The 20,569-nt window shown below is 32.7% G+C and overlaps 1 protein-coding gene across 1 annotated transcript; it reads right to left on the reverse strand.

Moving 5' to 3' along the window:
* Positions 1–2,723: 2,723 nt before the first annotated feature.
* LOC143534142 (tubby-like F-box protein 3) lies at positions 2,724–5,842 on the reverse strand. Its single transcript, XM_077028716.1, has 5 exons — positions 5,391–5,842; positions 4,399–4,486; positions 4,175–4,304; positions 3,530–3,709; positions 2,724–3,448 (listed from the first exon to the last, which is right to left on the reverse strand). The coding sequence occupies exons 1-5, from the start codon at positions 5,721–5,723 to the stop codon at positions 2,983–2,985; spliced, it is 1,197 nt and encodes a 398-aa protein (XP_076884831.1). The 5' UTR covers positions 5,724–5,842; the 3' UTR covers positions 2,724–2,982.
* Positions 5,843–20,569: the final 14,727 nt, after the last annotated feature.

The raw sequence follows: 20,569 nt of genomic DNA on the forward strand, positions 1-20,569 counted from the left end.
GTACCCTACGGGTAGGGTCGGGTACGGGTTCGGGTATAAAAAACCCGGGTATTAGAAAAACCGGTTCCGGGTATTTATTTCGGGTCCGGTTCCGGATTCGGGTTTTTTGTGCAACTCTAGGGTGAGCAACTCTTGGCTCGATCAGCCCAAAAGTTAATGATTACCCTTCTAATCCGGATTAACCCAATAGTAATTAAAATTAGAAAAGTATAGTTTTCTTAGTAGGCATATGTGCGAACTGGGAAAACGGTAGACAAAAAAGTTCTAGGATTGTTTTTATTATATCTTAACATCATTCGTTTGTGTTCTTCAATCGGCATACACAAATTAATAGGGACGAGATCTCCTTATCATGTTCGTTTTGCTTAACAGGAACAATGTATATGCAATGGCATGGATCAATTTAGCACTATCAAATACATGGGCCGGACGAGTATGGCAAGTTGACCCGAAATAACTTATGTTATCGGTCCTAACCGGACCCAAATACCCAATGAATCAGAGACCTAACCGGCCACAAATAGCCTGCTCCTTGGTTCTCATGATCACCCCTACTTCAATATCAAGATGATACTTATCATTCAAAAGAGACCAATCCGAACCAAATTGATATTTTATATAACAGTCTGTCTTGACCCAAATTTATTTTGCTCATGGTTTTTTTGCTTAAAATAACTAAAATCGTCATTTGTGATGTGTTTTGACAAGTCTCATTCACATGCATAATAAATATGAATTCTATAAGATCCTTTTCTGTATTGTGTCACACTCATAATAATAAAATATTATATTTTTAGTTTTGAGTTTTTTTTTTTCATTTCGGTGTTTAAATTTTCTTATACATTTACTTTATATTTTGTCATATTGCTTTTGTCGTTCTCCTAAATATGTTTCGTCATTTCTTCAGCTTTATATACTCTTTTTGTAATAAGTTATTTTGTTAATATGTAAGAAAAATCAATTATGAATAGTTTATATGACTGAGCTAACAAGCAAACTACCTATGGCTCCAATTCGGCCGGACTATTTATAAGAACCGATAGTGGCCGATCTAGACATGAATCTGGGGTAACGTTAAAATTAATTTTTTCGTATTTCATACAATGTAAACGAAACAAAAATCCAAACACAACAATCAATAAAGTTAAATACATGGGGTGCAGATTTCTCCTCTTTGGGTTTTGAAAGTTTCAAATGGAGCCATTACATCATCTTCTTTTACTTTATCACACAAATCTCTTTCGACCGCACAAATTGAAGCATTTTTCAAATACTAATTACCCATTCGACTGCGCAAATCCATCTTGATAAGCTTCATTTTAGAAAAATATCTTTCAACGGTTGTAACCGGTTGCAATTGCAATTAGTATAACCAACGTTAACTTCAATATTCGATAAACAAAAGGAAAAGTGGCATGTTTTCCGGATTACACATTACACGAGCAAGGTCACACATTGCACATAATTTTGCAAATTTATCATATTTCTGTAAAGTGTGATAAAAGAAAGCAGCGGCTTGATGCTCGGCATAAACCAACAACTCAACAAGTAACGAGCTAAATATTTGAAAAGGGTTAATGGGTTTTAATTAGTTTGGGCTTTAAACCGGGGTTGGACTTTAGTTGCTTTGAACTTTTAAATTGGTCGGGTTTTAAACATATAGGGGTAACGTTATATTTTTTCAGGGGTAATGAAATATATAAAAAAACGACCCAATTTTTTTTTCACCACCGACGGGCTACCCTTGGCAGGAAGCCACGTCCGCCCCCGCGAACCAACTAGCTCGGAATGAATTTAATAAAGTGTAGCGAGCTTCTATGAGCAATTTATGAGCCATGAGTTAGTTTTCAATCTTCATAATCAGTTAAAGAAAGTATCAGTTGTAAAAATCCTGATTAGACGCCGATTAATCGCTTAATCTTAGTTAACCCTGATCAATCACCAATGAATTTTGATTAACCATCAGTTCCCATTTCAGCGGCAACGACTGAGCTATTATTACAAATGTTACAACTGTTGTGAAGTGATTGTTATAATAATGTGAATAATTTAATGGCCCAAAGAAGTCATTAATCAAATGTTATTGCTTCTCCCCCCACCCCCATGTAAGGGCCCAAAATAAATTGGACGTGATACGATCACAGATTAACGTCGGCCCAACTTTTATCAAGTGGCTAATGTTCAGACTTCAGGTTGTGTTTGTCGGTCCGATTGTACGAACATTAACACATGAAAATCATGCCAATTGCCATGCATATTAATTCTTATAAAATCTTTTTGCCTTTTATGCGATTACATTTAAACTATGCAAATTATTTTTAAAATTTGACATAAAGATACTGAAAAATAGTACACTTTTAAAAGAGAGAGTTTACATGCCGACTCACGAACCCAAGAATACGACCTTTACAGTTAAGCGTTTTCGCAACTTCGACCAACACTGACCTAAATTAGGGATGAGCGAATGGTACATGTACCCACTTTTTAAGTTTTTCGGGATCGGTACTTTCGGTGTTGGTACCATACCAAGTACTTTCAGAACCAATACCATAACCCATTTTCACGATTTTTGGGAGGTACCGAATCCCGGACCTAGATTCCTTTAGGCTAAATCTAAACCCGTGATTTCCGTATTAGTGATGTTAGGTTCAGCTCATGACATGACATCATGTTTATCACTCTTAAGATAATAAGATTTCTCACAAAAAATAACAATTCTTTAAAAACACTGACAATCACTCATCAAGAAATCACATTTGAAAGAGTACCAGTATTCTGCTATGTTACACATAATATGATTTACAGTCAGCAACAAAAAAAAAGGAAACTATCCAAACCAAATTTCAAACCCAAATGCTGCAAACAACTCCTTCAACCACCATTCCAGCCTTTGCCAAAATCTGCACTCAATTCATTTTAATCAGCAAGTGATATGCCTGTTGCCTAAAGTCCAAGTCAAAGTCATACCAGTTTATTGGTTGGTTATTCACAGGCAATTTTGGTATCAAAGCTGCTAAGGCAAATAGCAAAAGCTTGAAAAGCCGACAACGGGTACTGATAATCCATAGTAAACACGTCTTTTCCAACTTTTCCAAACTGGATAATAACATTTTCATGTTCACCATTCTCCAAAGAAGCAACTAACTGAAAGTTTTTAACAGAAGCAACCGTCACACGTCCGTTGAAATTAAGGCACCAGCATTGCAGCTGTTCATGCCACCTTGGCGTCTTGTTCTTCAACACCAGCATCGGGTCGTTTTGACCGGTCAACAATCCTGACCCAGTTTGGGAATTATCTATACGCGCAGATTTTGATCTGAAAAAAGGTATAGATGGAAACGAGTCCACGTTGCTGACTAGGAACTCGGTCTGAGTTGGCGCCACTCCCTCGGGGTCCATCGCACTTGCGGGAATTGCATTCAGTATACACTGCATTCTTCGTGGGCCCCTGTTAAATTAAATAGAGATTATACTTAACGAGTTAACTGTGTTTTGGGTGTGGTTATGGATTAAATATCATTATTTATACCTGGAACCTAAGACGTTAAGTTCATATGAAATGTTGGAAACCGGGTAGTTGCCAGCTGGAACCCTAGGTGACACTCGTTTCATACTTCCGGGCCTCAAAGAACGACATTTTGTGGTCAAAGCTCCACCATTTGGAGGTTGGGCATCATAGACGGTGAATTTAGTTCCAAGAAAGTTTGATCTGTTGCAATAGTTCAGTAATAGCATAGCTATAGGTGTAAACGAGCCGAGTTGAGCCAAGCTCAAGCTCAGACCGGTTAGAATTTAGTTCCAAGGAAGTTTGATCTGTTATAACAGTTAGGCCACAATATAGGTAGAAGTGTAAATGAGCCGAGCCAAGCTCGAGCTCGGCTAACTTAAAAGAGCTTGAGCTCGGCTCATTTATATTAAAGAGCTTGAGCTCGGATCGCATAGATTAACAGCGCTCGAGCTCAGCTCATGAGATATTTTTCAAGCTGAGCCTGGCTTGTTTATTGCTCCATATATGAAGTTCTGGCTCGGGATTGTTTAAGCTCAACTCGATTTGAGCTTTTAACAAGCCAATCTCAAGTAGCTCATGAGTGTCTCGACTCAAATCATTTACAACACTATATATACAGATAAAACAGTATTGAAAAACATAAGCCTGTTTATTTGCTAACGGTACCTTAACTTTCCTATGTACGTGTTGCTTCCTTTTGAAACATCTTCTGCATTTAAAGAAATTATATACTCTGTGCACGTAGCACGTCTACACTTTTTTGCAGCAAGAAGAAACTTCCCGTCATAGTTTGTTGCTGCTAATGAATCACATTAAAAAACGCTAATTAGTATAAAGATAATAACAATTTCATAAGCACAAGTATATATTAGCATGAATATATATAGTACCTTGATTTAAACTGAGATAGAGATGATATGTTTGATTGCTTCGGTTCCGCTTTATAAAGCATTGTATTAGAGAGTTCCTTGGGCCAGGCTGTTAACAAGAAAGAAATAATAAATAGTTTAAATACCACATGACCGTTCAAGAATTGCCTAAAAATGGTTGAACCTATACACAATAGCTTCTGATTATATCTCTAAATGCAAACATTCAAACACCATATTCCTTCTATTTATAACAAACTACACAATCCATCCAACATAAGGTGAAGTTTATTCTGGATAGCAAGGCTTTGTGTTGCGCGCAAACTAGCAAGTGCGAGTTAAAGTACCACATCACTGCTACGAAGATAGTGGAATTTTAACTAGCCCACCCATTAACTTGAGTGTTGTGGGTTAACTAGCTTTAACTTTCTAGTTATGAAGTGGAGGAAATAAAGAAAAAAAAACAAAAAAAAAGGTTTTATTGGTTGTTACGGGGTGTACCCCACACTCTATCATTAATAACGTTAGTTAATGGGTTACCACCCCCTCGTTAACGCTGGCACATTAACGCCCCGTCACGGTGTAGCTGGCGCTAATAAGCTGATTTGGCACTGAGAACGCCCTAGGCGTTAATAGACAACACATAGTCTTAACCATAACCAATTAACCATTACTGAGCTTCGGTTATAGAAGATTGCTTAACCATAACAATAACCGAATGGTCGCTTAACCATAGACTGATTAATCGTTGGTTACAAGTCGGTTTCAGTTAAGTTCGGATAATTGTCCAATGCATTATTTTTCCTTTGTTCCAATTAAAAATGGTTTCTTTATGGTGTTCTCAGCTCAATTATGAAGTTCTGAAGCTGAAATGCGTCGGTTCCAAACTTAACTACGGTGTTCCAAGCTATGTTATAAACAGTTGCAGCATAAATTCAAATGTTCAAATAACAAAGACACATTAACCGTAACCACAACCAATATGACATAATCATCAATCAATTAAATCAAACCTGCTTGAGCGAAATCGGAAAAGTCAACTTCCCCGAAAACTCAGGATTCTTAACAATATCTTTCATAATCTCCCTCCAATTCCTACAAACACCCGCACCCGAAACCACATTCTTGCGAGGCGGCCAGGCGCACTCGGACGCCTCAATCCTCATCAACACATCCCGCAACAGCTCGGGCGGCATATTCGCCCAACAACTCTGTTTCAAAGCATCAACAATAGCCGGTGATCGGTCCTCGATCACCCGCTGTGACCGAGACCTCAATCCAAACCCTTTTCTAGATATACTACCAAAATCCCCCTTCATATCCTGAAGTATACTCTTAAACGACATCTTCAAGCTCAATTGACTAAATCTAACGGCTCAATTAACGGAGAAATGATGGATTGAGGTTACTTACGAGAAAATGGAAATGGGTTTTGATTGAATTGTCGGATGGTAGTGGAATTGAAGAGAGATAAGATAATTAGGGTTTGTAAGAATGAGGAGATAACGATATGAGTTTTATTGGGTTTAGTGAAGTTAACTGATGATGGATCTCAGACTCAGGGTATATTATTATTTGGCCTGCAAATAAGATCTCATTTAGACCCGACCCGAACCAAGTTGATTGTGGAATACCCATTTAATGGCACGTTGTTAAGGACAATACACGTTATCCAAAATATAGGAAAATGGTAATGTAATAAATAATTTAGACAATTAGTTATCAATTCTGACAAATTGGAATGTTATTAATTAAAACTACAATAATTGGTCGATAATAATTCATACTAGTAAGTTAGGTATTTTTGTTGCAAGAAGCAATTCCGACTTAACATAGAAGTGAACAATGGCGGACCCAGGATTTTTTGCCAATAAGGTCCTAATTTTTTCGGTTTACAAAAAATTTCGGGTCAGTCGTTATTCGGGTCGGGTTGAGTCGAGACGAGGAACATAATAAAACATGGAAATATGATGTCATTGAAAACGAGTAAGTATAAAAAATCTAGATTATAAACTAGATAGAACATAGACATTTAACTCATTTTTATTCATATCCGAAAAACGTAAACGTAAGCTATATATATATTGTCTTACATACATGACCAAAACATAAAAAACAAACTTTAACACAAATAAATGATTAATTATAATATACATACACAGTTTAAATAATAAAAGAATATTTCATGTTGCCATTATATATTTTGCATGGTGATAATGGCTATATGGGAGAAACTAAAAAAAACACCAATACCCTATCTAAATAACTAATATTGACTAGGATATAAAAAACGTAGTATGGTAAGACTTGAACATGCAACATCTCAAAGAAAAACCAAAGGACTTTTCACCAGACCAGTTCAACATTAATAATATGGGTTCAAAGTATTAATTTTTATGGGGTCCTTACAAAATTTAATATACCGCCTCTAAATAATTTTTAAAAAACACTGGTGTCCCGGGACCCGATCGGGTCTATGTGGGTCCGCCCCTGGAAGTGAATGCGTTTGGCTATAATAAACAAATAACTTTATCACAAACTAAATGCTGTAAATTGTATTGAGATAACATGATAAAAGTTGAGAGCAAACTAAATTACTTTTTTTTTGTTAGAATAAGATTGCTCTTTGCAATTAAAGTTGAAACTTAAAATTCTGAATAGTAAAATTGCTAGTATGAAAGTTTGAATGAGGTTATTCTTGTTAATAAAAGTATACAGTTATGATTGATTATGGATCCAAGAGAGACTTTCATGTTTATAAATCAAAGGATTTAAACCTCATATATCGGTCTTTACAAAAATACTTAAGTAATATTTTTTAAAGGGATGCAATATATATATGAACACCCTAAAAGAACTCTTTAAATTAGGGATGAACATTTTTCGAGCACTAAGTTCCCTTGATGCACGAAGTTTGGATGTGTGAATTTGTTACTGTGTTTGTATGTTTTTAACATGAATTTTGCATGGGATGTGGTTACCTTGTGTATATTTTGTTGTGCACGTTTACAACAAAGATGTCAAGAGTAGTAGATGTTTCACATGGGCACGAAGATAAATAATACTATCTTGGGTGTAACATTATTCTCACTCTAGGTTGACATCTAGGCGTAATTGGAACATATGGTAGCAAAATCTTATAAACTCTCAAAAATAGACTATAGAAAGGCCGTAGCCCTACTCCCATCGGCATAGCCCTACTACCTACATACACTAATGACCAGCAGTTGTTTAAAACGGCTTTGGACAAGTTTTTTGACCTGACTTGCCCCCAAACTAGGGATACGACATTTGAAGAGGCCAATGGAAGATAAAGAGCAAAAAAAGCTTGAGTGACAAAGCCATTTTCAACACCAGTTGTTAAGTTCTTGGCACTTTCGGTGAATTTATGTGTTCATCACTTTTCTATGTGGAACAATTGTTATCTTGAACACGTTATATCACTTTTTCCGCTATTTGGTGATAATTAGTAGAGAACAAAGTGGTATAACTGTCAACGTCGAATAATAGATTAACAATTGATAAATAGCCCAATTATACAATATGAACCATTTGGTCTAGAATCGTTGAAGAGTTATTGTTTGATTGAAGAGGCTACTAATTATTCGATATTTGAACGTGTTAAAACTTTACTATGTATATGTAGTGATAGGTATGTTATATCAATCATATTGTTAATGTCGAACGTGTTAAATCGAAACTTGGCGTTCCATATTTTTAATTACTTGAACTTTTATCAGTCAATTTATTTATTGTTAGCAATTTATTAATTTCAACAAACCAAACAACAAATCAATTTTACATTACGTTTGTCAATCAATTTAAACTTAGATTAACCAATATCTTTTCGTGGTTTGACATAGCTAATTAAGGCATTTAGAAACACAATTTTCTCTAGCTTTGATCGGTATTTCAGCATCAATCAACCTTTTTTATTTAAAATAAAAACCATAAGGATTCTTCATTTAATTTATTCATACTTGATAATAAAAAAGAAAAAAATGAATAAATTCTAAATCTCCCTTCCCATTCATACCTCCCTCTCAATCACAGTTGATTTGCCCCACCGTCTCGTTTTCGAGTCCGCTTTCAGAAGACTCTAATAACCTATCAAAATACCATCAATTATTATATTGATGATACCGACGGGTCTCTCCATCGATACGACACCCTAGAAGATGTTTTAGCATCGGTAAATGTATTTTAGTCATTTTACACTAACTTAACAATATTGCAACAAATAAAAAAAAATACATAACTCAAATATGTAACTTTGTAAATTTAGACCTCAAATGTGTTGCTACGACAAAATCAAATGAACTATTTGTGTAATTAACTCGGTAAATTATATCACACTTTAACTCTACCAATCATAAAATTTAATTGTCTCGTGTATATCATTTAACAGAAGGAAAAGAAGTTTCAAAGCATAAAATTAGCTCTAAATATATGCTTTAGGTTTTTCTCTATAATAAATTAGTTTGGTGTATCAACAAAAGAAACTAACTATTTGAAAACTAGAAGGAAACTGAGCACGAAAACATGTTTTACTTGCCATCGCCATTTGTCTTACTCAAGTTTCACTTGTTTCCGTTTCCGAATATGTGAACTTACATGAAGACTGAGCGTGGTGAAGACTGGATAGTCGAATTATGAAAAATGATATTTAAAAAAAACTTTACAATATATTGAGCACTACTAATCAATTATTTTTATAGAAATACAATAATGATATTTATATAAAAACCTAAAGTAATTGTACTATGAGTTATGATATAGATAATAAAAAGAAATTATACGTACATATATAACAAATCCTAACTTGTATATTTTGTCTAACAATAACTAATAAATTCCATCTAATACTCTTTCGTGGTTAGAGCGAGAGGAAATCGAATACTCTAACAAGTATGGTTGTTTAAAGATGTTGAGACAATCAAATAATACAATCTCAAAAACACAAAAACTAAACTGAAAACTCTATGGCATCGTAAAAAAAATCCTCTTGTTTTCTAAAATTTTCATTCATTTTTTAAAGTTCTTATATTCCAATATAACTTATTAAGATTTCCAACACTCTATTATTTTATGATAGAACGAACTATTCAAAATCTATTTACTTTTTAGAAAATGAGTGTCTTGGTTGTGTGTGGTGCTTCCTGTTTGCTAGTTTTTGGTGTTTGTACGTCGTTGGTTTTTGACTTTTTTCCATCTTCGTAAAAGTTTTTTTTAATTAATAAACAGCATACACATAAGATGTTTGAAATGTTCGTACCACACAATATATATTTATTTATAGGCCACGAAGACCACATCGAGGGGGTTCTAATTTAAGTCTCAATCATATTAAACTCTTCTAGTAAATTAGAATTAACAAAATAGACATCAACATATTAAATGGTAAAAGTAAGAAAGAGGGCTATAGTCTTGTCTCTATAATCTTTTCTTTCATTTTTTTTTCTGATAAAAAAGTTAAATAAATATAATTCTCTTATACGAAAATATTTGCTATTGTCATATGTTATATGTTGTGTTTAAAGTTTTTACAGTTGAAAGTATCTAGGGTAATTGGCCTTATGGTCCAATAACATGAGATAATGATTAAGACCATGAAATCCGATAATCTTAAATTCAAAAAATGATTTAATGAATTTTCCTACAATTATGAATTTTCTCTAATTTGATGGTGTTGCTGATTGAGTCAAGTCTGAAGCACCAAAACTAGTATGGACAGTTAACGTATATTCTTAAAAAAACTCACTCGAGTATTGAGATAATTACAAACATTGTTAAAAATAAACTTTTTAAGGATCTATAAAGGGAGTTTTTTCCCAAAAGAGTGTTGATGAGAAAACTATTTACCAATATCATGTTCATTGAGAAATATTTACTAAAATGGTGTTTTTGATAATTTTTTTGTTTCTCACTCATACTTTTGTTGACAATTGGTTCAACTAAGATGGACACATGTGAATATCTCTATTTTATTTGGACTATTGGTTTTTATTGGTCCCAAGTATTTCATTTTTGCCGGCGCTGGTCCCAACTAACACTTTAACTGCCAACGGTCCCAACTTTCACACATGTGTCTGCCACCAGTCCACGACTAACCGAGTACTAACTCCGTTATGTTTTAGCTGACGTGTCCATCCTACGTGTTAAAAAACCTTGACATGGCGATTTTGTAACCTAATTATGAAACTCTTAAGAAGTTTAAGGGCTCGTTTTTAATTTTCCTTATAGTTCTGTAACTTGTACGCCGGAATCCATCCATCCACACACACTCCCAAATTAGGGTTACCCATTTCCACCGCTGTAAACCGCCATGACGTCACCTTTCAGAAACCTATTCTTCAGATCCGTTTCCGGCAACGCCATCCTCCGTCACGAAACCAAACGATCCAAATCCGACTACACCAAAATCCAAATAATGATAAAATCCTTCGATCCAAACAGCAAAAGTCTTCACCATGAGCTTCCACCTACCACGCGTACAATCGGATTACCTTCACGACGGTCCTTATTCACCGTGTTGAAGTCGCCTCACGTGCATAAGAAAGCACGAGAGCAGTTTCATATGAAGATTAATAAGCAGATGCTGGTGATGGAAGCCAAGAGGAATGAGCTGCGTAATAAGTTCTTTTGGTTGAAACGGCAGAGGATATTTGGGTCTCAGTTTGAAAGCATTAACACTATTTTTTTTGTTTCAAAGCATTAACATTATTTTTTTTCAAATACAGGTCATAATGAGAATTTTAGTGCTCAACGGGATAATTTTTTAAATACAGGTTTCTTTTCTTCCAAAGTATTTTATATTTATCTATCCTAAAATGCATTAAATATAGCTTTCTATTTAAATATAGATTTTATTAGTCATATAGGTTTATTAAAAGTTCCAGTACATGCTCAATCGGATAAGTTTTTATTACTTTGAATTCCAAAAAAGAAAAGGAAAATAGAGACATGGCATGAGATTCATCCAATAAGAGTATGAGTGAGAAATAAAAAAATTATCAAAAACACCAATTTAGTAAATATTTCTTAATAAATACTATATTAGTAAATAATTTTCTCACCTAACACCTCTTTGAAAAAAAACTCCTATAAAGGTTATTTCTTTCATCTACTTGTTGACATGTTTTTGGGGTTTCTCACCCACGCGTCTTGATCGTCATGCCATGGATTTAGTCACGACGTACCAACCACGCCCACAAACGTTTTTGTAGGTCCATGTTTAGGATTAATACATGGGGATGTGAGTTATATGTTCTCTTTTGTGACACACGTCCATTTTTATATTCATAATTTTCATAGATAAAGAATCACAAGGGTATTTTGTGAAATAAATAAAGTACTGAAAATAACAAAGTTAATCATGAAATCAAATTATTGTTCCAAAAACGTGTTGTTCCGGACACGTAAACCGGCCCACGTCAGACCGTCTCAGGCCCATCACGTGAGAGGTAAATCAGCCTCACTCAGCGGCAAGGCGATTGGCGCTTAGGATCGGTTTCGAACCCACGACCTCTAGGTTATTGTTCCCAGTCTTACGCCCCCTTAACCAACTGAGCTACGCGGCGGGGACATGAAATCAAATTATGGATCGATCTAAAATAGCAATCACTAAATAATATTCCTTTGTGATACAAAAACACCACACAAACCAACAATAGGGCAACGACACCCAACCAAAGATATAGATACATCACTACGGTTAGATAATCGGGTCTAAAAACATCATCCAATGCTCCACCGTTGAGCTTGCATAGATGAATCAACTTTAACTCAAATTCCATTGAGATAAAATTAATTCATAATTCTTCATTCAAAAACTCACCCCTTCTTATTCATTTTGATGGATCTTAAATAAGGACGTACAAGACTTGTTGAAAAAAACAATAACCACTCACTACTCCTATAAACTCTAAACATGGACTGACTTTAATATAACACATGTAAAACGAAACATCCGACCAAGAACCTAAAGCACAACTAACTGACACAATGGACAAATTAACTAAACAAAAAATAACATGGGGAATTAAATTGCATAAATAAAAGTAGAAAATAAAACGTTAGATATCTTGTGCATGCAGTGGCGACCCAACTATTTTGGTGGCCTAAAGCAAATAAAAAATTAAGGCCTTATTAAAATATTACAAAGTGGGTTCGTCCGTTTCATTTTTGTATTATATCCATTAGATGAACAAGATAAATATAAAACCAAAATAGTTTCATTTCTCTCTATGCACTCAAATTTATAACATAAGCTGGTGCGTCTCAATTTTAGATTTGTCTCTTTAAAGAAAACAAAGAAAATATAAATGTGCTGAAACACAATATTAAAGTAACTTAATTGAAATATATTTGAGGGTGGAATAACATGTCACTACAAATAATCAATTTAAACATAAGTTTAAGTTAACATAATACTTGTTCATATTTGTTACCAAACTATTATAAAATTACATTGTCTATAGATTGAAACTTCAAAATTACAATAACATAATATAAACCAAACCACCAAAAGACATTAACAAAAAAACTAACCATGTTCTTTAATATTAAAACATCATCAAAGTCTTCAAAATTTATACCAACACAAACTCACATTTCCTAAACACCTGAAAAGTTTTAAAAACAACACAATATTCAATTAAAATAAACTTAACATAACAACATGTTTAATAATTACTAACATCTAAGCATTACAAATTTGTTATGTACAACCTACAAATCTAAAGTTCATAAATATAGTTATTAGTAAGTCTAAAAAGATGTTTACAATATACTTCTTTAATTAAATCTATCAACAATATCTAAAGGATTAATATCTACTTGCCATTGGGGTTGTGGTACAATGGTAGAGGCAAAGCTTCTAATACACTAATATTTGGGGAGGTTGTGGGTTCAAAACCCACTTCCAACAAAGGATTAAGACATTCACCTTTCAATATATATATATATATTACCTTCAACTTCATCAACGGACAACAAACTTTCGGGATAACCATCATAATCACTTTCATAGTTTGCACATTCGCCTAACCATTTAAGCTTCAAACTCACCTCCCTTTCCAACTCAAGATGTGCAATATCTTTTCTATGATTAGATAACTTCAACATATTTAGCTCTCTGAAAAGGAACAAATCATCACATGACAATAGTTGTTTAGGATTCAAATTTTTATATTGCCAATTCTCAAACTTAATAACAACTTTGTTTTGATTAGAATAAAAAAACCAATCCCTAACATGTTCAAACGGTAAAACATCTTGGTGGAGATCATCAAGGTAATGACGTAAAAGATCTATGAGATTGGTTTCTTGTATACATGGAGAAAGTTTCCAAACACCAATCTCATGAATCTTATGTTTAAGGAGGTTATTGAACATCATCACAGATTCAATATTATCTTTGTGTATAATGAGTAAATCGCTAAAGAGGAATATTATCTTTGAACATCATCACATATTCAATATTATCTTTGTGTATAATGAGTAAATCACGTATTCAACATCATCACAATCTTTGTATAAACTAGGTTAGATGCCCGTGTACAACACGGGTTTAACAAATTTAATTTTATAAAATTTGGAATATAAATAATAAAAAGTCTTGATAACCAAATTTTAGTATTATAAATATAAAATGTACAAACATACATTCCGGTTAATTAATATATATATTTTTTAATAAAACATTTATCACAAAACATGCAAAATATTAAATGATCGAACACAAAATAAATGTTTGTTAAAAAATTAAGTGTGAATAATAAATACAATAATGCATAATCAACCCAAGTCTAGAATATTGAATTATTTGGTCTTCTAAAATGAAACCCTACTTCGACCCTTAAAAGTTTGTGCAATTTTTAGATCTGTTTGCCAATGGAAGATCTTAGGGGCATTCTTCACATGCTTGGGTTTTGCGTTGTTGTTAGGTAGTGCGGGCCTATAAATAAAGTAGCATGAATTCTCTTGGAGATGTTCTTCAAACTTAGAAAAGTAAGGTTTGAACATGCTTACTTGGATCTGCATTTCCTGAAAGTTTAACCTTGTTGTGATAGCTGAATATAAAATAAATAAAAAATGATGTTAAATATTTACAGGGCCGTCTTAACGTGCCCGGAGGCCTAAATCGAATTTGAGGCCCTTTTGAATAACGATTTTTTACTTTCCATTTGACAGTTTTTAACCCAAAAATCATATCAGACATATAAATCTAACTGCATGCTATAAATATTAAATAAATAAAATTAAATTCTTTAAATCACAGGATGAAGAGATAATTGTGGCCAAATGAGAATTCTTCACCATTTTTATTATATTCTATAATATTAAATCCTTAAATTTATGATGACCCTAGAAATGTGGAGGCCCAAGCATGTTGCCTAACTTGGCTGACCCTAGAGCCGGCATTGAATATTTCCTCATTATTAAAATCATTTCAATTTACCAAATTTCGTTAGCACATTTTAAGGTGTGCATGGATCAGTTTAGGGCGATTTTTGGCCAAACCCATAACCATAACCGATATGTCGGTTAATAGATAACCATAACGATCCGTTATGGCGGTTTTGGTTTACTGGTTTTGAAGGTTATAGCGAGATGGTTATGGGTCAGTTAAACGTGACCAAAACAAATACATTTTGCCCTAAAACTTTTATACCAAATATTAAAAAAAGACATGTCTCAGTTCAACAAAATATATAATCTATTATATTAATACAAAATATTCAAACAAACCGACATAACATAACCGGACAATGAACTTCAAATTAATTCGATAACAAATTTAAAACTAAAAACATCAAAAATGATAAGATGAAAGAGTCCTTGTTTTATTTTCCGGTGACATATCCAAAAGACGATAAATATTGCATTACTTTTTTTAGTATAAATATATCATATGCTAAAAAAATAAGAGCCTTAGTATGTGGTCTTTAAGAACAAGAACGAAATCAGTAAGAAAAGAACATACCGTAAAATCGGACACCGTCTTCAACTGTGAGAATGTGAGATGGTCGTTGTCTTAACTGTGAAATTGATGTCGAGATTTAGATTGTGAATGGGTCACTATATTATTGATAGTAAATGGTTTGCTCTTTCAACGCCACTGTTTATGTTTATTGAATTGGAATATTAATGGAAATGGAATACATATATCAAATCATTGTAATTAATACTGATATATTGAATGTGAATATTAACATGATAGCTACCAACTGAGTGTAAATATTAATATGGTAACCCCTATTTCTTGATTCAAAGTAAAATAATTGGGGCGATTCGGCTAAAACGGGTTTTGATATATATCAATAAGCAAAACCGACCCGCATTTGACGGGTTTTAAAAAACATTAAACCGACCCATAGGTTATGTCAATTATTGGTTAAAACAGGTTCGGTTAAGTCGGTTATGAATCGGTTAACGGTTACAACGGTTAATTTGCTTACCCCCAGCACATTTGTTGCTTGGCTTTATATGTTGTCTCTCAATTTAATAAAAAAAATTTTATGGCTCTATTACATATTATAGACATTGATAGAACTAATAACATATTTTGTTGTGTATGGTAATTAATGAAATATTACAAAATATGATGATCAATGCAGGAAAACATAAAAACATACTTGGATGGTAAAAACGTTTTACCAAAAGATGCAGAAGAGTTAATCCTATATGTTTTTGTCATCAGGTTATTTTATTTATAACATTGTAGAATTATATGATTCATTTAATGAGTTAATCAGTAATTTGGAAACAGAATAATTATTTTAAGTATGAATCAAACAATTTATTTTTAAAGGATTACATGTAATTTAAAAAAAAGATCCTTAACATAAATACTTGAAATTTAAAATTCAAACATAATATGAGGTGTAATTAGCAATATTTAAATATTTGTTGAATCTTTTTAATTTAGAGAAGTATAATAATGGTGTAAATTACGGAAGTAATATAATTAGAAGTTTATGTTTAAATAAGTAACATATATATTATGTTTGAATTAGTTGACTCTAATTAATAAGTAGAATAACAAAATACTAAATTATAATAGCTATTTATATATAGTATATATTCTGTTAATTGGGTCGGCTATGGATATGAACCTAGTTTGTAAAATGAGTGTGGTGGGAGGCGGGAAATTGAGAGGAATAGTGGGCTAGATAGAGGACACGTGGCATGAGGAAACCTTTATTTATTAATTAGTTTAGATTTTGTGGGAAACATGACCACATACTTTGAACATTTTCAACATGGACATTTACAATTATAATGTTTATATATCATCCTAATTTTGAAAAAGAATAAACGTCATAACTAATATAATGTTGAAATTTAATCTTCTAAACTCGAAAGTAAAAAGTTCAATAAGACTAATGAACATTAGTGTATATAATAGTTCTCAGTTGAAGAAAAATGAAATGCATTTGAAGCATTAGTTAATATTATTGAATTAATCCTTTTATTTAGAAAAATAATTGTAAGAGTTTTGAATTATGGAAAGTTGAGCTCAGTGTTTTAAAAATCGGTTTTAACCGGCCGGTTGAACCGGTTAAACCCTAGGCCGGTATTTTGAGTCCGATATTTATGATCGGTTTGCTAGAACATCGTACCGGCGGTTTTTGTCTAAAATACCGGTTTTTACCGGCAAACCGGTTTTAAACCCGAGAAATTTTTGATATTTGCGGCCCATATTTTTTCAAAAATACTTTTAACCCAACAATTAACATTCAAACGTGTAAACTGTAGAACTATTTATTTAAAATTGATTGCTTTGCATTATTTTTCTAATATGGATTAACTTTTGGATTATTTTTTGTTATAAGAATCATTTAGTTTTAGGTTATTTTTGGATTGAAGTTACACTTATAGGAAATTATAAAATAAACTATTCAACCGGTTGAACCTCCCGGTATAACCCGGTTATACCATTTTTTAGCTCAATCCGGTATAAGTAAAATACTGGTTTTTAAAACATTGGTTGAGCTGAAAAAATTTAAATATTAGGAAGGGATTCGATCCCTGGTTACCCACAACAAAAGCAAGGAAACCAACCACTACACCAAAGAAGCTTCATATACAACACAAATAAACTTAAAACCTTTATATTCAACCTTTATATTTTTTTTTTTAAAATTGGGGCCTTAAAAATTTGTGCTTTAGTTGGGTATACATACGGGCTAGTCCTGTGTGCATGGTTGGTTACGCATGCATGGGTGATATTTCAGGTCAGTCGACACCCGATATACAACACATTTCGTTTGTGTTTATCTTGTAATCGCTTTATATAATGCATATTGTAAGATAACGGTAAATACTGAATCATCTATTATTGAATAATTGATTACAACATATATTGAATAGAATGCGAACACTAAATATCTAAGATCACACCACCTAATAATAATATAATCCGATGCATACTCTTGTTAGATGTCTACCACTCGCAAGTTTGAAAATGCATGTTGATTTTTTAGCTTATGGATAAGAACGTTATATGCAATTACCTATAAGAGATGCATAAGTTATTTTGAAACATTTTTTTTTATTTTGTAGCATACATGTAAATGCAACGAATGTTCATGCATTATAAAATATGAGTTTGGATCAAATACAAATTATTTTTACTATAAAAAAATTACAAGTAATTAGAGTGATTTTGTTAACACTAAGGTAATTATTACTCTAGTTATTTGTATGTTTAATAGTTAATTTTATTTGTACCGGATCCGGTCCCACCTCAATAAAATATAAATGAAAGATGAACACCAAATGCATATTGGTTTAGTGAATGTTATGAAAGTTGTCTTAATTACATCCGGTCCTTGATCCATCAACAAGTTGTTATTCGCTAATTTTTCTCACTATTTAATTCTTTGACAATGCTCACTAGTCACCAAGAAGTAAGAACTTCTCACTAACTTTCTCTCTTAACCATCATGATGTTGGTGATTTTAGCATAATCACTGTCATTTAAATTACATGGATATACTTATTACCAAAGAGAAATATGAATACACATTGATACAATTTTATTAGTAGGTATTCGAAACTACTCTAAATTCAATACGAACTTTGGGCATTTAAGGGGCAACGCCTTATAGCATGGTCCAAGGGGTTGGGTCTATTTGTCTTGAGAACTTGCTTCTAACTGATTGTTTATTCACTATCAAAAATGATCCATTAGTAGGAAGTAGAGCATCATTACGAATCGTTTGATCATTAGTTATTGACTAGTATATGTAAAAACAGTGACGAACTCATGAAACATGCTGGATCGAAAAATCGGAAAATTTCTCAGTTAACTATCGATATACACTCACATATTTCTGTCATGATTTTTACACTACTATAGTACTAAAAATTATAGTAATTTTTTTCAATTGGGATAACCTACCCTAGTGCCACAAAGGTAGGTAGGTCTGTCCCGGTGTAAAAGAAAGCAAATATGCCACTAAAAGTTGCCACTTGTTAATGTTTCAATTTCTAAATAACACAACCAAACTTTCTAGATATTTGTAAATTTTTAATATAGCTTTATGGCTTCAAACTTCTTAGAATTAGATGAAAAAGAATATGGCGTACAAATGTGCAATTCTTCTATAATTTATTATTGTCGTACGTTGGTTTCTATTTGCACATCTTAATATATAGGTAGTCATGTAGAAGAGATCCGTTGACTTGCAGTCTTGAATTATTCCTAACCGGCTACCCACTACAAAGACATGATGTTGGAATCTTTCAAATGCAAATTTTATTTTAATGTTGAGAATCTTTCAAATTATAAGTACACATGATTTGTATTTAGTATGTGAATAATATTAGGGAAAATTCCTAAAATAAACGCTTATGAAAACGTTTTTCAGGTTTTAGGTGTCATTTGAAAGAAATTTCTAAAATAGGTATTATATTATAGTCGTGACGAGTAGTTTGTATAACCAATTAAAACTTGACATGTGTCTTTAAACTAACCATAACGAGCAGATTTACTAACAATTTACTCGTCACGACTAAATAAGTTTTATGCATCGTAATCAACGCCCACGAGTAATCCATAAGTTCTTTAGTCGTGACGAGTTGATCGTAAGGTTAAACTAGTCGCAACGAGTGAACTACTAATAAACTACTCGTGTAGGGAATGTAAACCAGGTAAACTAGTCGTCGCGACTAAAGGACTTATAAATTACTCGTGGGCGTTGATTACGAGGCATGAAACTTATTTAGTCGTGACGAGTAATGATTAGTGAACCTGCTCATTACGGTTAGTTTAAGGGCACATGACAAGTTTTAACTGGTTCTACAAACTACTCGTGTGTAATCAAAAACTACTCGTCACGACTAGTTTATAATACCTATTTTGGGAATTTCTTGCAAATGACACTTAAAACCTGAAAAACATTTTCATAAAAGCTTATTTTGGGAATTTTCCCATAATATTAGTATATTATACTTTTATTAACTTGTTAGTTTACTGTTTTACAATTGGTTAATTTGTTAGTCATCGGTTTAACGTTTGAGTTGTCAAGGTTGAGATAATTTTTATTTACAATTACTTTATAAAAATCATATACTAATTAATATTAATTTACCCTTAAATTTACAGTGAGTTGCAACTTGCAATTCACATACGTACATAATACAATGTTAATCAAAAGTGTAAGTTAACCACATTTATCAAATGGTACTTTATATCAAATTATCAAAATCACAAGTAAATAAAAAAATCATAGTTGAATTTATAGTGTAACACATAATTCTTATAAGATCTAGTAAAAGGATTACCGAACCCATATTAAGAGAGTTCGGGGCACTGATCGGGTACCCCTTTGGGTGCGGTTGGTATCGAGCATGTAACACCTCTTCAAATCTCCAAAGCAGTGATTTGATCCATTTCAGTTTCAAGAAATCGAAGGGAAAGAGAGAAAGCATGGACCATGCTGTGATTGGTACAAATTTAACGTTTTATATTAAATAAAAAATTAATATCCATCATCTCTATACATTCTCCATACACCCCTAGCACCCTAAACTAAATATTTATTTTAAAAAGATATGTATTTTTTTTGGCTTAATTTGTTTGATAAAATATTGTATTGTATATATTTAATATATTCACCCTATATTATTCATAAAAAATTTCTCCATAAACAAAAACACTATTCTTTTTATTAAAAGGCAA

Source organism: Bidens hawaiensis, unplaced genomic scaffold (genome assembly GCF_021521415.1).
Source record: "Bidens hawaiensis isolate Kalapana, Puna unplaced genomic scaffold, B.hawaiensis_p1.1 tig00010069_1, whole genome shotgun sequence".
NCBI classification, from domain to species: Eukaryota; Viridiplantae; Streptophyta; class Magnoliopsida; order Asterales; family Asteraceae; genus Bidens; species Bidens hawaiensis.